We start from the raw sequence: 22,290 nt of genomic DNA on the forward strand, positions 1-22,290 counted from the left end.
GATTTTAAAATTATTCATTCATATCTTATTAGCCATTGGTTTAAGAAGACTGCTTTCACTTAACTCAGATAAAATCTGTTGTAATGAAGTTAGGAGTTTGGTGAGGTAATTGGAAGAGCTGGATCTAAGTTGTAAACCTGTCTCAGAAACTTGCCATCTCTGTGACCATACACAGGTCACTTCACCTTTGAGTTTCCTAATTTGGTTTTAGTTTTGTAGTGGATAAAGTTTTTAATAAGATTGCTGTGTTGATCAAATGAGGTAATGTGTACAATTCTTTAGCAGCCTTAAAATGCTACATTATCATCATCAAATCCAACCTCCCTTTTTCTTTCTCATTGTCTCATTACTCTTCTTCAAACATTCCTGGGCAGACTAGATTACTAGATCTTCCATTTCTTTCCTTGGTGCATACGTACAACCCATCCCTCATCTCTGTGCTAAACTCTTTCTTCATTTGTGTCTTTTAGTTTTCAACTTCTAAAGGGTCCTACGAAGGTGCCATCTTCACTCCGAAGCTTTCCTTGATTCCCACTTAATACTATCTCTCCTCTCAAATTTACTTTTCACTTAGTTGTCCAGTGTAAGATTCTTGACATCAGGTGCTTTGTTATTTTTATCTTTGTATCTCTTCGTGCTTAGCACAATGTCTTGCATTCAGTAATTGCTTAATAAATCTTTAAATGGGATTTTGGAGAATGAGCACTTTAATAGAGCATGAGAGTTCAGGACTGACTTAGATGCCATAATAGGAAAATTAAATAGCATTGGGATACTAGCTTCATGGGAAGATGGCCTGGGGGTATGGAAGAGAAGAGAGTAATTTTGAGACACTTGGTTAGGGGCTCCAGTTTGCTTCTCCCACTCTAAGGTGTGAAATTCTTAGCCCTGGGGAGTGGAAGAGAGACCTCCTTCGCCTTTCACTCTCAGACCTGCTACCTGTCTATCCTTTCTTAGCCTTTCTCTCCTTCTTGCTGGTCAGTTGAGAAGCACACAAGATAATGTGGTGGCATTGAGCAGCCGTCCACCTTCGCCACAAGGTGTGTGTTTGTGGTACTTCTGGTTACGTGTGGAGTATGAGAAGATGTGCTCTCTTTTATGGAGTTTTTAGGTTTTTGGTTAAGATATTTATCTCTTGCAGAGTCACTTCATTTTAATCATGTGTTTTCAGCTTTGTTCTGTGGCAGGTCCTTAGGAAGAATTTTGTCCAAATAGCTACTGAATCTGGCTGCTGTCCAACACTGTCTGCCTTGGATCTGCAGTATGCAGCGTACTTGATAAACAACAGTCGGTTGTTCTCCAGAGTTCTGTTCCTTTTCCCAATACAGTGACAACAAAGGCATGCTTACCTTGTAAGACCATCAAAGAACTGCACATTCCCCACTGGGTGAAGATTTGTTTGTTCACTGGTAGAACGATAATCCTTTCTGTGTGTCCTGTCCTGTCAAGGGTAGAATTCTTCACAGCTGAATTCATTTTATCCTAGGTTTCAGAGATGGAAAAGACTTATTAACTCGTCCCTTCTGTCCTTCAAGGCTAATTTAGGATGGTTCTCTCTGGTGGGTTCTTGTTTGTCTTTTGCACACTGACGCATCTGATCTCTGACTTCTCGCTATTAGAGAAACTTTCCATGCCATTGAAAGTAAAGATTCTTTTCATGGTAACCCATTCCCCCTAATGGCCAAACTTTTGTGTATTCAGTGTTTATCTTTTTAAATGTTCGTAGCCTGTTGGTATAGTGTATAACTCAATATTAAGGATATTTTGAGGGCTCTTACTTACATATGGGTTATAAGAGAGTTCAGGAACTAAGCTGGAGAAGGTTACAGACATGAGACATTTTGGTGGGGCTGCATTCACTTGGGGTGGACTAAATTTGGACCTAGTGCCAATCTTTGTTTGCTCATATCTGTAACAAGGTTTTGTGAAGCATCCAAACAACTACCTGTTTGGCATTGTTATGATTATCTAGTTTCTCCTTTTACAGTATTCTATGGATCTTCGTGACAGAACCCCACTCTCAGGTGGCTCATCAAATTGCTGCTCCAGCAGCCCCTTTATATGCCTCCAAGCTCAGAAATATCTGGCCAAATGCTTACGCGCCTACCGCATGGCACTGGGACACACTTAACTTATTTCTCCTCATTTTCCTCAGAACAAATGTATAATTAAAACACTCAAAATACCCTTTTCCTAAACTCAAAAAGCAGGCATTTATGAGGTACCTTCTATAGCCCAGTGCCTGGCACATAGTAGGCTCTTAATAAATGCTTTTGAATTGGGCAGGGAATTCTACTGTTCTGTAGCAGCTCAGAGGCGGAGGAGCCCTCTATCTTACAGTTAGTGGTGCCTTTCCCTGCCTTCCTCTCCAGCAGCTAGGAGCAGCAAGGGGGTGCTTAAAAAGACCTGGGTTCAAATTTGAGTTCAGACAATTACCAGCTGTATGATCCTGGGGAAGTCACTTAATCTCTTGTTTCAGTTTCTTCATTTGCAAATGGGGATAATACTAGCACCTACTTTCCGGGGTGGTGAGGATCATAATGAGATGAGATTTGTAAAGTGGTTAGTATGGTGCCTGGCTTATACTAAGTGCTATATAAAAGTTATTATTAATTATTATTGTGTAATTAGAAAAAATCTTGAACCTTTAGACTCTCATCTCCCAGAATTCTTTCCTCATCCCCAAATTCCTTTTCCCTTTTCGTTTACTTGCGGCTTTACATTATTGTTTATATAGTTCTGTAACTCCTCTCTTGCTCTTCTTCCACGTGCGCCATTGGGTTGGCTCCTTCTTTGCTCTAAGAGCTTTTTGTGTTAGTTATTATTAATAAATCTTATTAAATATAATACTTAGAATATTGGATATTAATTTTGAAGCTTACATTATCATTATTATTACCACTAGCCTTCTCTTTTCCTCCCATTAGAAGAAAAATAACCCAAACCAATCAAGTAACAAGCATTTCTAAAATGCCTCCTATGTGCCAGGCACTGGGCTAGGTACTGGGGATAAGATAAAAGCAAAATAATACCTTCCCTTGAGAAACCTAAACTTTAGGTGGAGGAGACTTGGGCACGTTTAAGTTATATACAAAGTAAATAAAAGATCATTTTGAGAGAAAGGTAATGAGTAGATGGGGTGATTGGGAAAGGCTTCATATGATGTTTGAACGGAGCCTTGAATGAAATTAGATGGAGATGAAGAGGGAGGGCATTCCTAGCAAGGGAGAGTCAGTGAAAAATATATAGTCATGGCTACAAAGTGCTGTGGAAGAACGACTTACACTTTAGGGGAATCACTGGCAGCTGTTGCAGAGAGTGTGGATCAGAATAGGGGGAGACCCAAGGCATGGAGACCAATTCAAGCTAAAAGTGACAAAGGACTGAATTAGGGTAGGGGCCTCTGTGTGAGCAGAAGAGGGTGTAGATTTAAGAGATGTGGAGGTTGAAATAAAGGAGGTCAAGGACATAAGAAAGAGGAATTGTGCTGAGAAAACCAGGAAAAAATCCTTACTGTTCTTTTAAAGACTCACTTGAGAATTTAAATTTGACTTGATATAAATTCATAAAGAAAAAATTAAATGCTCTTAATTGGTGAAAAACAAGAGTGTTTTCACCATAGTGAAATAATTTTGGTTCGTTGATATGGTAGTTACTAATTTGGTGATTTTCATTTTATGCAGAGGTTTCTGTGTTAAGCAACAAAACAATGGGTGAGGTAAGGACATGACAAGTTTTAACCATGCCCCAGTGGAAATATTTTAATAGTATTGGAGTTAAGCTCCCTATGTGGCCTTACCTGGAAGGAAAACTATGTATGCAACTGTTAACTAGAGATAAAGAAAGACTGATGTATGATTTAATATAAACTCAGTAGAGAATGTCGTTTTATCTTTCTTATTTATGTTGAAGATTTGTAATCCTAAGTTTGTGTGTGTGCACACATGGTCCAAAGAAAACACAGCATGGCCAGAAACAGTATTTGTAGTTAGATTAATCTTTGTTTCATTTCTTCTCTTTCTGGGGAGTGAACAAAAACTAGAAGTTGAATTATTTCTTGGCCTCTTTCTCCTGGGCCAGCCCAGGGTGGAACAAAGGATGGCCAGGTCGTGAGGAAATCTCCTGGGCAGAGAATCTGTGGGGGCTGGGAAGGGGCAGGAAAGAGAAAGTCATCATTAAACCTGTTTAAATTCACAAAGAGCCAGAAAGATACAGCCAGAATTCAAGTCCAAACCCTTCCACTTAACTAGATCTTTCCTCTTTTTTCAGTCCTATCTGACTCTTTGTGAGTCCTTTTGGGATTTTCTTGGCAAAGATCTTGGGGTAGTTTGCCATTTCCTTCTCCAGTTCATTTTACAGATGAGGAAACCGAGGCAAAGTTTAAGTGACTTGCCCAGAGCCATATAGCTAGTAAGTCTCTGAGACTGGATTTGAACCCTAGAAAATGAGTCTCCTCCATTCCAAGCCCAGGGCTCTGTCCAGGGATAAATTCCTCAAGCTCTCTTTCCCTCAGTTTCTTCATCTATAACATTGGGAGAGGGTATGACTAGAGCTTGTTACTTTGAAATCCTTTGAGCTCTGTAGATTGAACAACATTGTAGGTGAGATAAAAGAGGATGGAGGGGCAGAAAGCCAGCCCAGAGATGGGTGATCCTAGGTTCAAATTTGGCCCCGGACACTTCCTCGCTTTGTGATCCTGGGGAGTCACTTAACTCCCATTACCTAGAACTTAATGCTCTTCTCTTTGGGAACCAATACACAGTATTGATTCTAATATGGAAGAAAAAGGCTAAAAAAAAAAAAAAGATGATGGGGAGGGTGTTGAGCAGATTCTGAGAAAGGCCAGAATGTAAAAGGTGATGCTTTTCTAGCAAGTAGAGCCAGGCAGCAACCGTAAATCAGTAAAATCCCGTCCTGTGGATCCTGGGCAGGTTGAAGGAGGGACCAGAGCTTATGTACAGACTTCTCACAATTTGTCCTGCTCAGTGAGCTAACGTGCCTGTGGCCTTTTTATCGCTAACAACAAAATAATTATAATAACTAACATTTTATATTGACTCTGGTGCCAGGCACTGTTCTAAGTGCTTTATAATTAATTATCTCATTTGATCCTCTTTGACAACTGTGGGAGGTAGGTGCTATTATCATTCTCATTTTACAAACGAAGAAACTGAGGCCAGCCAGAGGTTAAGGGACTTGCCCAGCATTACCCAGCTAGGAAATGTCTGAAGCTAGATTTGAACTGAGGTCCAAAGGGCAGTTTAATCCATGCTACCCCTCCTCGCCCCCATGATTTGGATTCTCCAAATGCTCCAGTGTAGGACTACCTCATGTGATTGATGGAGTAGACCCCGGACCCCTTTGGCAGTGGAGGGAAGCCTATGGCTTCTCTTCTCCAAATAATGCTTTTTAAGTCATTGAAGGAAATGCACTTTTAGTTAGAAGTCAGTAGAAATAGGGGTATCCCCTTTTTTTCCTCATCTAAGTTCACGGACCGCCCCCTCCCCTCAAAATCTCTCTGTGTACTCCTCAGACGGGGGTCTGTGGACTTGAGGTTATTCTATTTATATTGCCTAGTCACTGTATTCAGCCTTCTAAGGAAGCTGTTTCCTGGGGGCAGCTCTGCAATGCTGAATGTTCCCTAAGAACCCTCCGTATTGTGCAAGGCACCAGCTGCACCTCCTTACCCCTCTGCCCCCCTCCCTCCTCCTCCTTACCCTGCAATGAATTTGCAGGAACCCTATTTACTTTTGAGTAAAATAAGGAAATTAATGAAATGGGCTTGCCTTTTCTCGCTTCCTGTTTTGGGTTTAAAAACAACAAAACTGCAGAAATTTCCTCACACATTATCGAGTCTTTGTTCTCCTTGGGTTTTTGGTGAGAGTTCATGGGAGTGTTGACAGTTGGATGGTGGAGGCGGAGGGGCCACCCTGAGCTGTTCGGTTTGGGGGCTAACTCTTCGTGGCCCAGAATTCCGTGTGGCCATGCTCTCTCTGACTTGGGAGCCTCAGGGACCATTTCACCTTTGCATCCTCCTGGAGATGGAACTGAATGGAAGTGACTGAGTGAAAAGGTGTGAGGATTAGATGAGCTTTCTGTAGAAAGCCAGCCAGATCTCCTGTTGGATGGATGCCTCATACGGGCGATTTTTAGACTTTTATGGCCTCTGGTCCCTTTTACACTCTTAATCCTCGGTGACCCTGATGATATATTTTATCTTACAAATTAAAATTTCTTTGTATTATGAAAATAATTGACCGTAGGGACACCTTCCCCTCCCAGCTATCCCCAAAGGGTCTTGGAACCTCTGGGGACCCCTAACTTTCACAATTATTGCCTTACGCAGAAGGCAGCAAAGAGTCCCATCAGAGTTGCTCTTGGTTCTGTTTTACCTTGTGATTTTTGTTTTGTAGGTGAAAACCAGTGTAGAAGCAGAATAAGTGACTTATGTGGCAATCTTAGAATTAGTGAAGACTCCAGACTCATAGGCTAGTAGTGGAGGATGAGGGAACATGTTTCCTTGGGAAAAGAAATAGATTTTAAAAGTTTTTAAGATTTGAGATTTTAAGATTTCAAGCCTTTTTCAAGAAACCATCCAGTCAAGGTCCTTTGCTAAAGGGAATCACATGCTGCAATAGTGGTTTTTTTTTTTTTTTTTGCAATGGTCTTTTCAAAGCAGCAGAAAAAATGGGAAATCTGAGGGAAAAGGACAGCCAAGCTTCCAACTACATTTAAAGTAGGCAGCTAGGCGGCACTATGGATATAGCTCGGGGATTGGTGCCAGTAAAACTTGAGTTCAAATTCTTTAGGAAACTTATTACAAGTAACAACCTCTTTGTTTCTAAATTTCTTTGCCTGTGAAATGGGGATAATAATAGCTTCTAGCTTATAGAGGTCGTTCTGATGTTCAGATGAGTTAATATCCTTAAGAGATTTGCAAACTTTACAATTCTATATAAATGATGTTTTATTAAAGAGTTGTTGTAGGATAAAAAAACAACAACTGTGCAGTGGATGGGACAGATTCAGAGAAACCTGGGAAGACTAATATTAAATGATGCAATGAAGTAAGCAGAACTAGGAGATCAATTTATGCCAAAAGAATAATTTTGAAAGACCTAATTAAGATTGATTGATCCAGGGATTAGCTTTGATTCCAGGGAATTGATGATGAAGAATGATAACTCATTTCCTAACAAAGGATAGTGTAAATATACACAATGAGACATATTTTTTGACTTGATCAGTATAGGAATTTGTTTTGCTTGATTAAAAATACTAAAAATATTTATGTAAGAACATTTTATTTTTCAAGGGAGAAGCTGGGAGGGAGGAAAAATGCTCAATAATTAAAAAAAATAAAATTTCATTTAAACACTATAAAAATCTAGATCACAAGGACAAATTAAGATGATGGTTCACTTTAAATAGTGAACATCCCTACATAGGTGTCTTTAAAGAAAAATTTCATTTTTAGAGAGCTCACATTTTCTTTCTGTCATATTTTTGTGTGTAATGTATTTATATTATATGCTTGTATATATATGTATGTATATATATACACACATATATACACACAGCTGCATTTATGCATGTATTTTGGACAGACACTGCAAGTGAATGGTCCCAGATTTAATTCTTAATCTAATTATGAGAAAAAGCTGAAATTTATAGTTTTCCAAATCAATATCATTACCTTTTCAACTTATACCATATCCCATTCTCTGTCACAATAATCCATAACATCCCTTCTCTTCATCATGTAAATCATGACATTTGAAGCTTTTCAACTTCATAAAAAAATGTTCTCTGCTATAGTTGGTGGCACAAATTGTGTTTTTGTTATATAGAAGAAAATTGTGAGATGGCATGATACTTTGAAGTCTTTTAAGCTCCTTGGAGTCAATGCCATGAGACTGATTTATTGGTAAAACTCTTATCTTGAGGTCATTTTTGGCATGTTTGATAACTAAAACTAAACCTTACTTGGAAAAACTTTCAGGAGGAGCCCATCTTTTGTTGAGTTCTGTTTAGTTGGCTGTGTTCGATCCCAAACAAAAATTCTTATGTATTTTTAAAATGTTCTTCATTAGAAATATCATCAGCTATTTTAAATAAATGTGAATAAATTAAAAAAGATAAAATGCTTTCAGGAGGATTTACAAATGGAGAATTATAAAGAATATTGGACAAAAACATTTCAAGATCAGAAAAGGATTCTAAACACTATTTCTTACTGAGAGAGTAGGTGAAGTGTTGATTCTTACAAAGAATCCAGGAAAATAGTTTTGCCGACACTGTGTTAAAAATTTAGACCTTTGCTCCAAAACATGTCTATTCAGCAGATGTTTTAAGTGAAAGGGTCAGAGGAACTTGTATTAGTCTCCCCAAGTCCTTGGATTCCCTTCCTAATGGGTATGACAGGTAGACATTTCACTATTGTTATGTGAGCTCTGTGCCTGAGTGTACTACTCATTGGAACTATTTCATATTAATATACTATCATTCTCTAGCTAATTTCATAGTACGGATATGTGTCTTTCTAAGACTGAATTGCTTTTATCTGTTAGCAAGAAAGAAAAATTGAGAACTTGATGAATTGTGCCCAAGTTCATATTTCTCTTTCCAAAAGGAATTGCCTGTTTAAGGAAATGCTTATTTTTTGGTCTTTGCCCTTGGTAAGCGAACATGTTGATTGATATGATTTCTTTTTGTGAAATTCAAAGACACTGGTGAAATGGAAATGTATTTTCAATTACTAAGCAAGGCGGGAAGGTTTTATCTCTATTTTGAATTAAGAAATTATATTTGTGTACCCTGATAAAGGTCAAATTCTGTTTTGATAATTTCATGGGACTCTTACATTTTTCATTGTATTTGTAATTTTTGTTATCAAGACTTTTTTTTAAGGCATTTTCAGTCAGTAGGATGTGGAGTCAAAATTTACCCAGGCAGTTTGTCTGAGTAGTAATTGGGAGAACAAAAATCACTGAATACAGTAGAAGAAATTAGATTGTAAAGTACTTGAGGGCAGGGACTGTCTTTTCCAAACTTGTTTATATCCCAGTGCTTAGGACCATGCCTGTCATATAGTAGGCACTTAATAAATGTTTATTAATCAATCAACTGAAAAAAAAAAACCTAGGTCAGGTCAGGGTTTTGGCCCTTTTGTGTTCTATTGGTTGATCTCCTCATCTTATTTTATAGAGGATAGCCAGGTTCTATTTTTTGTAAAGGGTAAAAGGAGGTAAAAAAAAATTGTTATAGAGGAAAAATGCCTACCAATATGAAGAAATCACTAGCAGATGTAAAGATTAAAATTAATACACAATCACTAAGGCATTATATTTAATAAAGGTTATTAATAATAAATAAAGTAAAAAAAAACTAGTTAAACCCAGCCGCTGTAGTGAAAAAAGACAAAGAGGCGAAGTCATAGAACTTATAAACAATATGTGAAGATGCAAATGTGAGGGAAGGGAAAAGGATGCTGGGAGATGAGAGGAATTCTGGGGAACTTGGTTCAAAAGGTACAAAATTTCCACTTATACACAGACTACAATTTAACTTTCAAAGTGAATTCATGAGTGAGAAATGATAGGTAATTAATTTTAATCACATCAAGAAAGTTTTGTTGTTATGTGTATAAAAGACATGGAAACTGGTTTTACAAAAACCTGTCTCTTTTTCATTATGCGATTTTTGTCTTTTCGGTATGAGATTTTTGGTTGGTTTATGTGAGAGGTCATGTCTTGATTATAGGTCCTTGGTAAATGAATGCTGTTTGTATTTCTCTAGTATGTTTAGATTTCACAAGACCTTACATATGTCATCAGAAACTAAATATTTTTATGTGGTAATATACCCCTTAATTCTTCTAGTGTCTTCCCTCTGTTGATTATTTCTAGTTTATCTTAAATATGTGTACGTAGTTTATATATTGTCCATCCGATTAGACTGTGAGCTCCTTGAGAGTAGGGGGGTGTCTTTTGATTTTATGTCCCCTGCACTTAGCCAAGAGCTTGGCACATTTGTTGTTTGTTGCTCAGCTATTTCATTTCTGCCCTGGTCTTCATGACCCCATGTTACCATGGGCTAGTTATCTAACTTCAAAACAGTCAATCAGTAAACATTTATTAAGTGTCCTGGAGCAGTTAGGTAGCTCAAAGAAATAGGGTGCCAGGCCTGGAGATGGGAAGTCATGGATCCAATTATGGCCCCAGATACTTCCTAGCTGTGTGGGGAAGTCACTTGGCACTAATCACCTAGCCCTTACCACTCTTCTACCTTGGAACCAATACTTAATATTGATTCTAAGACAGATGGTAAGTGTTAAAAAAAAAAGTCCACTATGTGCCAAATACTGTGCACAAGCAATAGAAAGAAAGGCAAAAGACAGTCCTTTGTACCAAGAAGCTCATAGTCCAATGGAGGAGAGAGCATCCCAATGTTATGTGTCTAAATAAGCCACGTGTAGCGTAAACTGGAAAGGCATAAGAAGAAATAAAGGGGATCAGGATAGGCTTCCTGTAGAAGGTGATATTTTAGTTGGGATTTCAAGGAAGCCAGGAGGCAGATATAAGAAGAAGGAACATTCCACAAAGGAGGGACAACCATTGAAAAAGTCCATTGTTGAGAGTTATGGAGTGTCTCCTTTATAGAACAAGGTGCTATGAACAGTAATAAGGGAATGAGGAAGAAGACAAGATTTGAGGAGAAAGAAAATTAGTTCTGTTTTGAATATGTTGAATTTAAATGTCTTGAACATCCAGTTTGAATGCCCAAGAACTATTTGGAGATGTGAGCTTGGAGGTGAAGAGAGAAGTTAGGGGTGGACAAGGAGATCTGTGAATTATCAGCATAGGGGTGATAATTAAAACCATGGGAGTTGATGACATCACTGAAGAAGAGAAGAAAGCCCAAGAAGGAGCCTTGTGGGAATACCCGTAGTTACTGGGTCAGATCTAGATGGAAATCCAGAGGAGACAGAAAGAGAGAGAGGTAAGGCAAGTAGGAGGAGAACCAGGAAAGAATGGGGTTTGGAAAACCTGTAGAAAAGACAGTATGAAGAAGAGAGTGATAGAGTGTCACAGGCTGCAGGACAGATCAAGGAAGAAGAGAATTGAAGAAAAAACATTAAATTTTAAAAGGCAATTAAACATTAAAAGGCAATCTTTGACAACTTAATATCTGCCTATTGTTTCTTCATTTGTGAAATGGGTATAATGAATACTTTTGGTACTTGTCTCATATAACTCTGAGAATCAAATGAAGGAATGTACATAAACCCTAACATCTTGTTAGTTGCATATAATGCACTTTGAAAACTTTAAGCTGTTTTGCAAATGGCAGCCATTCTTCTCATTACCTTGGTTCCCTCTCTTGCTTTCTCCATCTATATAATGATATGCCTTTTCTTCTTTCCAGCTGTTTGGTCTCCCAGATTCCTAGGAAAAGCTTGACAATTGGAATCTCATCTTGGTCACTTTCTTTTTAAGCCCAGGCATCAAAAAATAAATAAATAAAAGAAACTCAGCCATCATTTTTCCTTTTTGCAAGTGAAGGAATGTCTCTGGAAAACATCCATTAGCTTGCCTCTTCTAGCCCGCTTTCTGAATGAAGCCTCCTCTAACGCATTTCTGCCTGTTCCCCTTGGTTGGGCCATGCCCCTAAACTTCTTGGGTCTCAGAGCCTCTTTATATTTCCTTGCTATAAACCAAGTGTTTTCCATCAGTGCCCTTTAAATTAATAATTTCACATGGGTTTATTAGCAAAATAAATATAGTTTATGTGCATGATGTTTTAGCCTTCCTCAAGTATGACAAGAGCAGCCTAGCCTTTTGATCTCCTAATCTTTTAGAATTCTCTAGTGACAGGTTCCTTTCAACTTAATTATTTTTTGATAAAAATTTTATCTAGTAGTAAAGAAACTGTCTAAATCATAGGCTAACTTCTGCCTGTGAGTCAACCTTAGGCTACCATTTGCCCATTTTACCTCTTCCCCATTGTCAAATTTAGCTAGAGTTTCTCCATCTGTTTTTGTTTTTGTTTTCCTGTTATTAACTGACCTCCCACAGTGTGTAGAGTATGTGTACTGCACATTGTGAATACTGTATATGGTCATTGATCTCTGTCAGATTTTTTTTAGTGCAAGTTTTCTAATTTTCTTCTTTCCCTGGGCATCTGTCCTTCAAAGGGCAGCATGAGGATTTCATATTCTAGTACTTTTCAGATATTCACTTATTTGTATGATTACTGTTTGAAAAATATGAGAAAGGTATAGCATTTGGTTTCCTCTGAATGATAAGTGTTTTCTTTAGAATGTCTTTAATTCTTTCATTCAACTGCTTAAACACTTGCTTTCTTTCCTGTTTGCTAATTATTCCTTAGGCAAGCTATGATGTTAAGGTCATGGTCAGGGCTTCCTTTTTTCCTGTCAATGTCACAAAATACCCCAAAGGCTTATAATGTCACAGAATCCAAAAATAACTGAATGTTAGGCTCTACTCCGTGTACCTTGTGGTTTGGGTTCTTTTTATTTTCCTTTAGGGAATGACTTGATAGTTTTTTCTTTCTTTAAATGGAAAAAAAGTGTTAGTTTTGGAGTCTGCTCTTGTCATTCTGTGGAGACAACAGTTAAGTCTTTATAATGTGGTCTTTTAACCGAGAGATCTATTCTGATGTTTTGCCTTAATATAGATTTATGTATATTCCAAGGGGTTAGAGAGGAGGGAAGAAAAGAACTGAAATAGAGATTCTTCTCCTGATGTGAGCATTTTGTTCCAGATGTAAAATATCAGGAAAATAAGTTATTAGGCTTGAGGCTTTCTGCCTAGATAGTGGATTTCCATGGTCTGTAGGTAATGATTTCAAATGCATTGACTGGCTTAGATACCTAATACTTTATAACATGATTCAACATGATCTATGACACAAAAATAAATAAGTATTCTGGCAGAAGTAACATACTGTGTGTGGTGATCTCTACCCCCCACCCCCGCTCTCTTTTTTGACTGATGAATGTTTCTGGTAGATCTTGATACTAAAAGAAATGGATTTTAAATGGATTTTAAGACAGTTTTGGTCTGGGTAAAGTTTAAAAATTATCTGCAGTTATCAGCTAATATAGTATGGTAGCAAATTGAGGTACCAGGTTTTAGTTCCATCTTTGTCAACTAAGTAATGAGCTGTGTGATTGTGAGCAAGTCATTACATCTCTCCAGTTCCTTCTTTAAAACTCTCAGTAGAATTGGAGAGCTGGATCAGACGACCTCTACAGCAAGTAAAAAAATGAAAATGACTGAAGAAACAAAAATTTAATCATCTGATTTATTAAGCAACTGCATGTGAACTGCCCAAGTTGGGACCAAGCCCCTTTCTCAGTTTAAGGGAGACAGACTTTTATACAGTAAAAATAATCAAATGAGACTACTTAATTAAAATGAAATAATAATTCAGTAACTTGATTTCTAATTGGATGAAAGATTAGGGCTTTTCCAAAGTTGAGAGGGAAAGAAGAAACAAGTATAATTCCCTGAATTCAGAAAAAGAGTTATCTCATTCCTTCTCAAGTATCTGTAAATAATCAAAGGAACAAGGAAACAGTAACTGATTGATTGATCAGTATCAGGCCAGTTTTCAGATAAGACCTATAGATTGCTTGAGATATACAATTCTGAGAAAACTCGTTATATCAGTCTTGGGAATAGACTGTGTTTCTTGGTTAAGGGTCTTTAAGCAGCAGTTACAGGTGGTCCAGTTTCTCAGCCATGCAAGGCTGAGAATTCTCCCAATTCCCACAGTTGAATAAACTTTTCTGTCTCATAAGACAGAATTTGGATTAGGCTAATAACTGAATAGAAAGGGAACTAAGCTTGCTCCAGAATGGTCACAAGATGGATTCCGTGTGGTTCACTCAGTTCCCACAATTAAGTACTTGCTGTCTTAATCCCTTCAATTCCCTCAATTTTCTCACACTTCAGAGTTTTCTTCAACTCTGAAATTCTGTGATTCTAACATAACAGTCTCTGGTCTTTAGCAAATACCAAAGTTCTAGGGATATTGATAGGAAGGAACTCACTGTAACCATCCTAATTCTGTTCTCAGTCTCTTATAATTTGTTTCTTAGCTGATCTCCTTGTGTCTGACTCTTTGTGACCCCATTCATGGTTTTCTTGTCAAAGATACTAGAGAGATTTGCCATTTCCTTCACTAATTCATTTTAACAGATGAGGAAATTGAGGCCAACAGGGTTAAGTGATTTGCCCAGGGTTACCCAACTAGTAAATATCTAAAGCCACAATTTCAACTCAGGAAGATAAGACTTCCTAACTCCAGACCTGATATTCCATCCACTGTGCCACCCAACTGCCTAGTATATGACTTATCTCTTTTTATCTCTTTTTTCTATATCTATTCTCTTATCTATATATCTTATCTCATTGCTCTTCTCCTCAAAAACCAAGATGCATACTGAATAAAATATAACATAAGGTACCTGGCATTTAGAGATTTCTAGTTAATTTAGCTCCAAACCTTTCTTTTCAACTTTATTCAAAATAGAAAGAATCAGAGATGTTTTATGAAGTGCCTACTGTGTGCAAAGCACCATGCTAGGTACTAGGGGAGATGCATGGCTTATTTACAAATACAATCACTTTCTTCAGACAATTTTCAATCTAACAGAAAGATTAAGTATTACACAAAAATTAATCAATATGTATTTATTAATATCCTATAATGTAAAAATACTTGGTATAAGAGAAGCAAAGACAAAAATCAAACAGTCCCCTCAAGGAATTTCCATTCCATGAGAGGAGGCAAAATGTACACAAACATGTTTCTACAAAATGTATAGATGTAAAATGAATAATTTTGATTATATCAAAAAGATTTTATGCAAACAAAATCAATGTAACCAAGATTAAAAGGGAAACAACAAACTGAGAAAAAAAATTTGCACCAAATTTCTCTGATAAAAGTCTCATTTCTCAAAAATACAGAGAATTAAGTCAAATTTGCAAGGTACAACCCATTCCCCAATTGACAAATGGTCAAAGGATATGAACAAGTGGTTTTCAAATGAAAAAATCAAAGTTATTAATCATCTGAAAGAATGTTCTAAATCACTCTTGATTAGGGAAATGCAAATTAAACAACTCTGAGGCATTTACTTACACCTATTATATTGGCCAATATGGCAGTAAAGGAAAATGATAAATGTTTGAGGGGAAGTGGCAAAACTGGGACACTGATGCACTCTTGGTGAATTTGTGAACTAATCCAACCAGTCTAGAAGGCAATTTGGAACTATGTCCACAGGGCTATAAAACACTTGTAATACCACCACTAGGTCTATATCCCAAAGAGATTTTTAAAAAAGGGGGTAAAGGATCTACTTTTACAAAAAATAGAGTGATTTTTTTTTGTAGTGGCAAAGAATTGGAAATTAAGGGTATGTCCATCAATTGGGGAATGATTGAACAAAATGTGGCATACGATGGCAATGGAACACTATTGTGCTATAAAAAATGATGAACAGGTTGTTTTCAGAAAAAGCTGGAAAGCCCAAATGAACTGATGCAGAGTGAAATAAGCAGAACCAAGAGAACATTGTACATGGTAACAGCAATGCTGTATCATGATGATTATCTTTGAAAGATTTAGCTGCTCTCAGCAGTACAGTGATACAGGACAATTCTAAAAGACTTATGACAAAGATGCTATCTACCTCCACAGAAGGAACTGTTGAAGTTGGAGTGCAGACCAAAGCACATGATTTTTCACATTAGTTTATTTGTGTTTCTCTTAGGGTTTTGATTTTATATTCTCTTAGAACATCAAATTGTTTACCTATGCTTGCAGTGGGGAAGAAGGGATGGAGAAAAGTTAGATCTTATAATTTCAGGAAATGTATGTTAAAAATTGTTACTACATGTAATTGGAAAAATAAAATACAAATGAAAGATAAATATTAGATAATTTCTTGGGGGGAAATAATAGCAGCTAGAGATAGAGAATCAAGAAAATACTTATAAAACAATGTTCTATTGTGGTCTAGAACAGGGGTGTCAAATAGAAACACGCCCACTAATCTCTCTCTCTCTACACACACACACACACACACACACACACACACACACATATTGCTCCTCTGCAGGCCATATATTGACTTACTTTAAAAATGCAATATTATGTAGATCTTATTATATTTTTATTCTTGTTAAATATCTCCAGTTAACACTTTAATCTGCTTCATCAACATGGAGGTGGCTTATTTGATATCCCTGGTCTAGAGCAATGGCATCTTGACTGGCAGCCTAAAATGTTTTTTTGATGGTGCCAGTAGTTGAGGAAAGTATAGTGGCAAAGATTGATGAATTAGGCAGTCTCTTCTTTTGATCTTTTTTTGTGTATCTCCTTGCATGGACCTGGATTTACCAGCAGTGGACTCCTTGCTTTGCTTGCCTCAATTGCTCTTAAAGCCTTTGGTTTATCTTTTGTGCCTTTTGACTTGGTTCCTCATATTTAAATGTCTCTTGTCTTGATCCTTTTGATTCTGCCTATAGACGACTCCTGAAGGTGAGAGCCAGGTAGACTGGTAGATGCCACCACCTCCATGATGATCAGCCTCTCCAGTAGATAGATATATTCTTCTCTAATGAGCCCGCTTTTCAAGAAATGATTCTTTTATCCCTGAAATTCTCAGACTATTCTGTCACCTATGCATATTTTTTTTATCTATTAGTATATTTATGTATGCTTCACCACTTCCACCTCTACCCTTGCTCCCAAGTCCCTAGTGTAAGCTCCTTGAGAGCAGAGACTTCATTGCTTTTTTAATATTTGTATCCCCAGTGCTTAACAAAATTTATTACCAGTATTTGATACTTACTCAACAAACATACTAGGCAGGCTTGAAATCTTGGTAGAAAGACAAAGCCCTAGACTGACAATCAAGAGACTCAAGTTCTATGCCTGATTCTATCAGCAACTTTCTAATATTTTGGTTTTCTCACTTGTGAAATATGGGGGTAGCATTCGATGATTTTTAAGGGCTTTCTAGTTTAAAAAAAACCCTTATGATAATAGTTTATCCAATTCCTTCCCTCCTCCTTGCTTCTAATATTTGTCAAGATTCATTGATTCTTTGCAATTTTACTCTTTTTCACTCTTCCCATTTCATCCCAATACTATTGTCTTAAGTCATTTCCCTGTTATGCTTCTCTTCTTATCCCAAACTCTGATATACTTAGAGTAACATCTGAACCAACCTTCAGCTTTTCCTTTCTTTGATTATCTCATCCCATATTTCCCCCAAAAGCTACTTTATTTGAACTTTAGAATTATGGAAAATACTTTACTCTGAAGATACTGAGACAGCCCATCAGTCCATGTCAGTTCATGTAGTTCCTATGCCAGCAAAACTACAATTCCTATAGAGTAGCAAAGACTTTTTTTTTTTACTCCTTTACTCCAAAATATGAATTGACTTTTTCCAGTGTCTCCTGAATAAAAGTCTAAATTCTTTACCTGAGATTCGGATCATTCGACACTCTCAACTCTAGCTGTTTTTCAACCTTGTCTCTTAGTATTTCTGTCACTCCTTCTTCCCCACTTTGGTATTTCTTGCTTAAACCCTCATCCCTTCCTTTTCTTTCCTTCTCCAGTTATCTTTCCTTATTTTTCATGGTCCAACTCAACAGCTCCTGCCTCTTTGAAACTTTCCTTCTGTGAGGTCTTCCTTGACCACTCCAGCATATCTCTCCCATACCTCTGTGACCTAATTTTTAACATGAAAGTCCTGAATCAGGTGATTTGCAACATTCCTTTTTGTTCCAAATCTACTATTGTTAGACTGTAGCAATTGTTGAACAGCATATTGAGAGGCAACATGATATACTGGAAAGAGGACACGAATTTGAGCGAGGAGACAAAGCTCACCTTTGAAACTTGAGACAAGAGGCAGACCACAAAATCTTAGTTTCCATATTGGTAAATGGGTATAATATCTGTAGTGCCTGCCTTAGCAAACTGTTGAGTGTCAAATGAGATAATATATGAAGAATAATTTGCAAACTTAATGGGGAAAATAATAAGTATTATATAATACTTAGTATATGCCAGGCATAGTGCTAAGCATTTTACAAATATCTCATTTGAACTTCACCAACTATCCTGTAAAGTAGGGGCTGTTATTCCCAATTTACAGTTGATAAAACTGAGGCAAACAGATTAAGTTCCTTGCCCGAGGTGATAAAAGCACACTGTAGACTCTAGTTACTAGTTGCCCCTTAAATACTGGATAAATGTTAGCTATTGTGATTTCCTTTACTAGACTGTTAGCTCCTAGAAGGAATTGGTTGCCTCTCTGTATTCTATTCACAAGAGCAGCCAGCTGATTCAGTAGATAGAACACCGGGCTTGGAATCAGGAAGACTTCTCTTCCTGAGTTCAAATCTGGTCTCAGATAATTACTAGCTGTGTATTCCTGGGAAAGTCTTAATTTAAGCCTGTTTGCCTCAGCTTCCTCATCTGTAAAATGAACTGGACAAGGGAATGGCAAACCACTCTACCATCTTTGTCAAGAATATCCTAAATGGGCTCTTGGAGACAATAGCATCTAGCATGGGACCTTACTTTGAGTAGAGGTTCCATAAATATTGTTTAAATTCATGGGTCAGAAAAACAGCTACAACTCTGAAAAGATTTAGTACTAGTTTCTGACAGCATCACTTTGCAAAAAGTACCAAGAAGATTATGATATGAGGGTTGAGGGGATAGTGTTGATTTTTTTTTCACTTAAAAAAAGTATCACAAATATGCTACAAAAACTTTGAAATCTTTCTCAAAAAAATTTTCTCTTTGAGCTGGAGTGTAGGCATACTTTGCCTAATTTCTTTAATTGAATCTGGGAAAACGTGGTGTCGGATAAAGCATCATAGAAGGGGACAATTTCATAAGAGTAATGTTCTAGAAATGAACAATCAGACAAATGGCATAATCCTTTACAGTGGGTTTTGGATGTATTGTATTCCTAGTGTTAGGAAAATATGTTCAGGATAACTTTGTTCAGGGCATGCCATATGGTACACAGGGTCAGGGAGAGCAGGGGGCTTTAAAATAAGAATTAATAAAAGAAAATAGCATAATGGACTTTCAGCCCAACTTAGGAAACTATCACCTTGTTTCTAGAACAATTAATTGCTCATTAACCTAGATGAGAATTCTTTTTAATGGCCTGGATGGTTGCCTAGTATTGTGTAATAGTCAATAATATTTACAGTAGTGTTTTCCCCCTTCTTTCAAGAACCCAAGTAAAATATTATCAGTGGGAGACATACATCATCTATTCAGCTACCATCTTAAGTTGTAGGAATCGGGAAGCAAGAGTAAGTTTTCAGGTTTATACTTAAAAGTTGGTCAATAATTACGTTTTTATTTCTTTAATAAAAACATAAATTTCTTGGAAAATAGTGACCACATTCTAGAGTTGGTAATGTTTTCAGAGAAAATATTTCCTTTCACTAAAGTGTGTCTTGACTTTCCCTCCCCCTCCTCTTCTTTTTTTACTTCTAGTTTGTGGGCCACACATTGACATTCGCAATGAAATCCAGGAGTTGAAGCGACTAGAAAACTGCACAGTGATTGAGGGCTACCTCCGAATTCTACTGATCTCTAAGGCAGAGGACTACCGGAACTTCCGTTTTCCAAAGCTCACGGTCATCACCGACTACTTGCTGCTTTTTCGTGTGGCGGGCTTGGAGAGCCTTAGTGACCTCTTCCCTAACCTTACAGTCATCCGAGGGAAAAACCTTTTTTATAACTATGCCTTGGTGATCTTTGAGATGACGAATCTCAAAGAGATCGGGCTGTATAACCTTAGGAACATCACTCGGGGGGCCATCAGGATTGAGAAGAATTCAGAACTCTGTTACCTCTCCACCGTGGACTGGTCTTTGATTCTGGATGCTGTATCTAACAACTATATTGTGGGAAATAAAAACCCAAAGGAGTGTGGGGACCTTTGTCCAGGGACAATGGAAGAGAAGCCATTGTGTGAAAAGACGACCATTAATAATGAGTACAGCTTCCGCTGCTGGACCACAAACCACTGTCAGAAAAGTAAGAGTTAAATAAACTTGCTTTTTACCTGCTCTCCTTCCTTCCTTTTCTTTCCCTGCCTCTTCTTCCTTTAAGTAAAAGTAAATAGTTCTGTTAACCCAGATAACTGTTTCATTGAATGATTTAGTTTGCCTACTGTTTCAGGCTTAGTTTCCTTATAGGTAGATCTCTTAATTCTTTTCATATTTTAGATCTGGTGGTATAAGGAAACATGAATGTGTAAAGATTATAAACTGGCTATTAAGCACTGTTAAAATATATATATATATATGTATTTGCAGATATATAACATAACATAACATAACATAACATAACATAACATAACATAACATAACATAACATAACATAATATTTATATATGCTCAGGGCCAGAAAAATTATCTTGTTTAAACTTTGTATGCCACATGAGAAAAATGGCACTGGGTGTTACACTGAGGAGTGACCCAAGACTCCCTGTTGGTTGAGGTTGCTTAGGTCTTTACTGGGATGGATGGTGGTGTTGAAAAGAATATTTCATCAGCACTGTCAACATAAGTGTTTCCAGATTATGATTACATAAAAAAGGAAAAAGCAAGGAGTTAATCCATGCCATTTGGAGGGGTTAACTTCTGCCACATGTAAAAGTGGTGATCACACGACTTTTAAAGTTTTTAAGTGAATAATTTACTTTGGTGTCTCAGGGACAGAGTGTGTCTGAACAGTCTGGTTAACACGAGAGATGATCGAGCTGAAAGTCGGGAGATTTGGGTTATAGTTTAAGCTCTCCCTCAAAATCAGCTTTTTAATTCTGGCAAGTCACTTACCTTGTCTCAGTTGTTTGTTGTTTTTTTTTTTTGTCACTAATGTCTATCTGCCATATGTCATGGGATTGTTGCTTAGAACTCTTCTATGTGAAAGGTAGGGGAAGTAGAAGGTACTATGCAATACAGAATGTTACTTTTATGAGTGTCCAGTTGATATGTTCCAGCATACCCTTATTTTCTCCTCATTTTGACTTTCACAGGTAATCCTCCCCTTAATATGATCAGAACCTTGGGAATCAGATCAGAGTTGTTAAAATACCACGTTGATTATTCTCAGTAGACGCTTAAGTGGTAATGACCAGGAGGATATTGCTTGACAGTAATCATATTAGGGAAGTAATCAGCTATGTCCGATGATTGGTCCTATTAAAGTCTAAAGGCTTCCCCACTTGTATTCTTGCCATTTTCAATCCATAAAGAAATACCCCATTAGGAGGTTTGAGTAAACTGTGGAGAAAGAAGAAAAAAAAAATGGATATGAACCACAAGATTCTTGTTGGTTTGATCCTATTTTGATCCCTCTTGTAAAAAGGCAATAATACTTTTAAAATCTAAAGTTGGTTCTGCACTAGGAGAATTTATTTGATTCTTAGTTCTGGATACATGCACCCACATAAGTATAGAAAGACCGCTTGCCTCTGAAAGAGCACAATGCAAGATCCACCTAAGACAATTATAGTTACAGTGTTCAAACACTGTGATTGACATTTAAAATATCATTGTGTGTTCTGCAAGCATTCTGATGATCCTATTGCAGGATCCGTCACTTTACGAGCCCTGCTTGATTGAAATGGGAGGAAGGTACTGCACCCAAGTTACTGTAGAGATTACTTAAAATTGTTACTTATCATTAGCCCTATCTTCTGCCTGTAAAGTACTGGAAAAGTGAACTATTAAATAGATGGAGGCTTCAGGTATTTTTTATTGAAGGAATTATTCAAAGTTTCTTGATTTTAATCAGCAAGGCTATTCCCTCCTCCAAAAAATAAAAAATAAAATAGACATATGGTTTTCTGAACTCTTATTTGAAGCCTCCCCAACTTGGTTGGCTCTGCCAGAGCTGGCGCTTTGCTGGTTCAGCCTCCTGGGGTTATTCCCAGGATTAACGCCACATTACAAGGAGGCATCACAGTCAGACTTTTCAAATGAATAAGAAATGTTTTTAAAAGTTTATTACTCTAATTGTATGTGTGTTGTTTTTTTAAGTTTTGTTGTCAGTTGTTTTTTTCATGGTATCTTGGAGCTAGAATTATAGACTACATCAGTTTGCTCAATCTCTATATTGTCCCTTTCTCCCTCCCTCCCTCCCTCCCTCCCTCCCTCCCTCCCTCCCTCTCTTCCTTCCTTCCTTCCTTCCTTCCTT

At 37.3% G+C, this 22,290-nt stretch overlaps 1 protein-coding gene across 1 annotated transcript in view; it reads left to right on the top strand.

The window, feature by feature from the left end:
• Positions 1-22,290, top strand: part of IGF1R (insulin like growth factor 1 receptor) — a 383,498-nt gene that overhangs the window by 62,777 nt on the left and 298,431 nt on the right. The window contains exon 3 of the mRNA XM_044665422.1: positions 19,579-20,124. Within this exon, the coding sequence (XP_044521357.1) occupies positions 19,579-20,124 (546 nt within the window). The remainder of the gene's footprint in view (positions 1-19,578; positions 20,125-22,290) is intronic.

This window comes from Gracilinanus agilis, chromosome 2, assembly GCF_016433145.1.
Source record: "Gracilinanus agilis isolate LMUSP501 chromosome 2, AgileGrace, whole genome shotgun sequence".
Taxonomy (NCBI): domain Eukaryota; kingdom Metazoa; phylum Chordata; class Mammalia; order Didelphimorphia; family Didelphidae; genus Gracilinanus; species Gracilinanus agilis.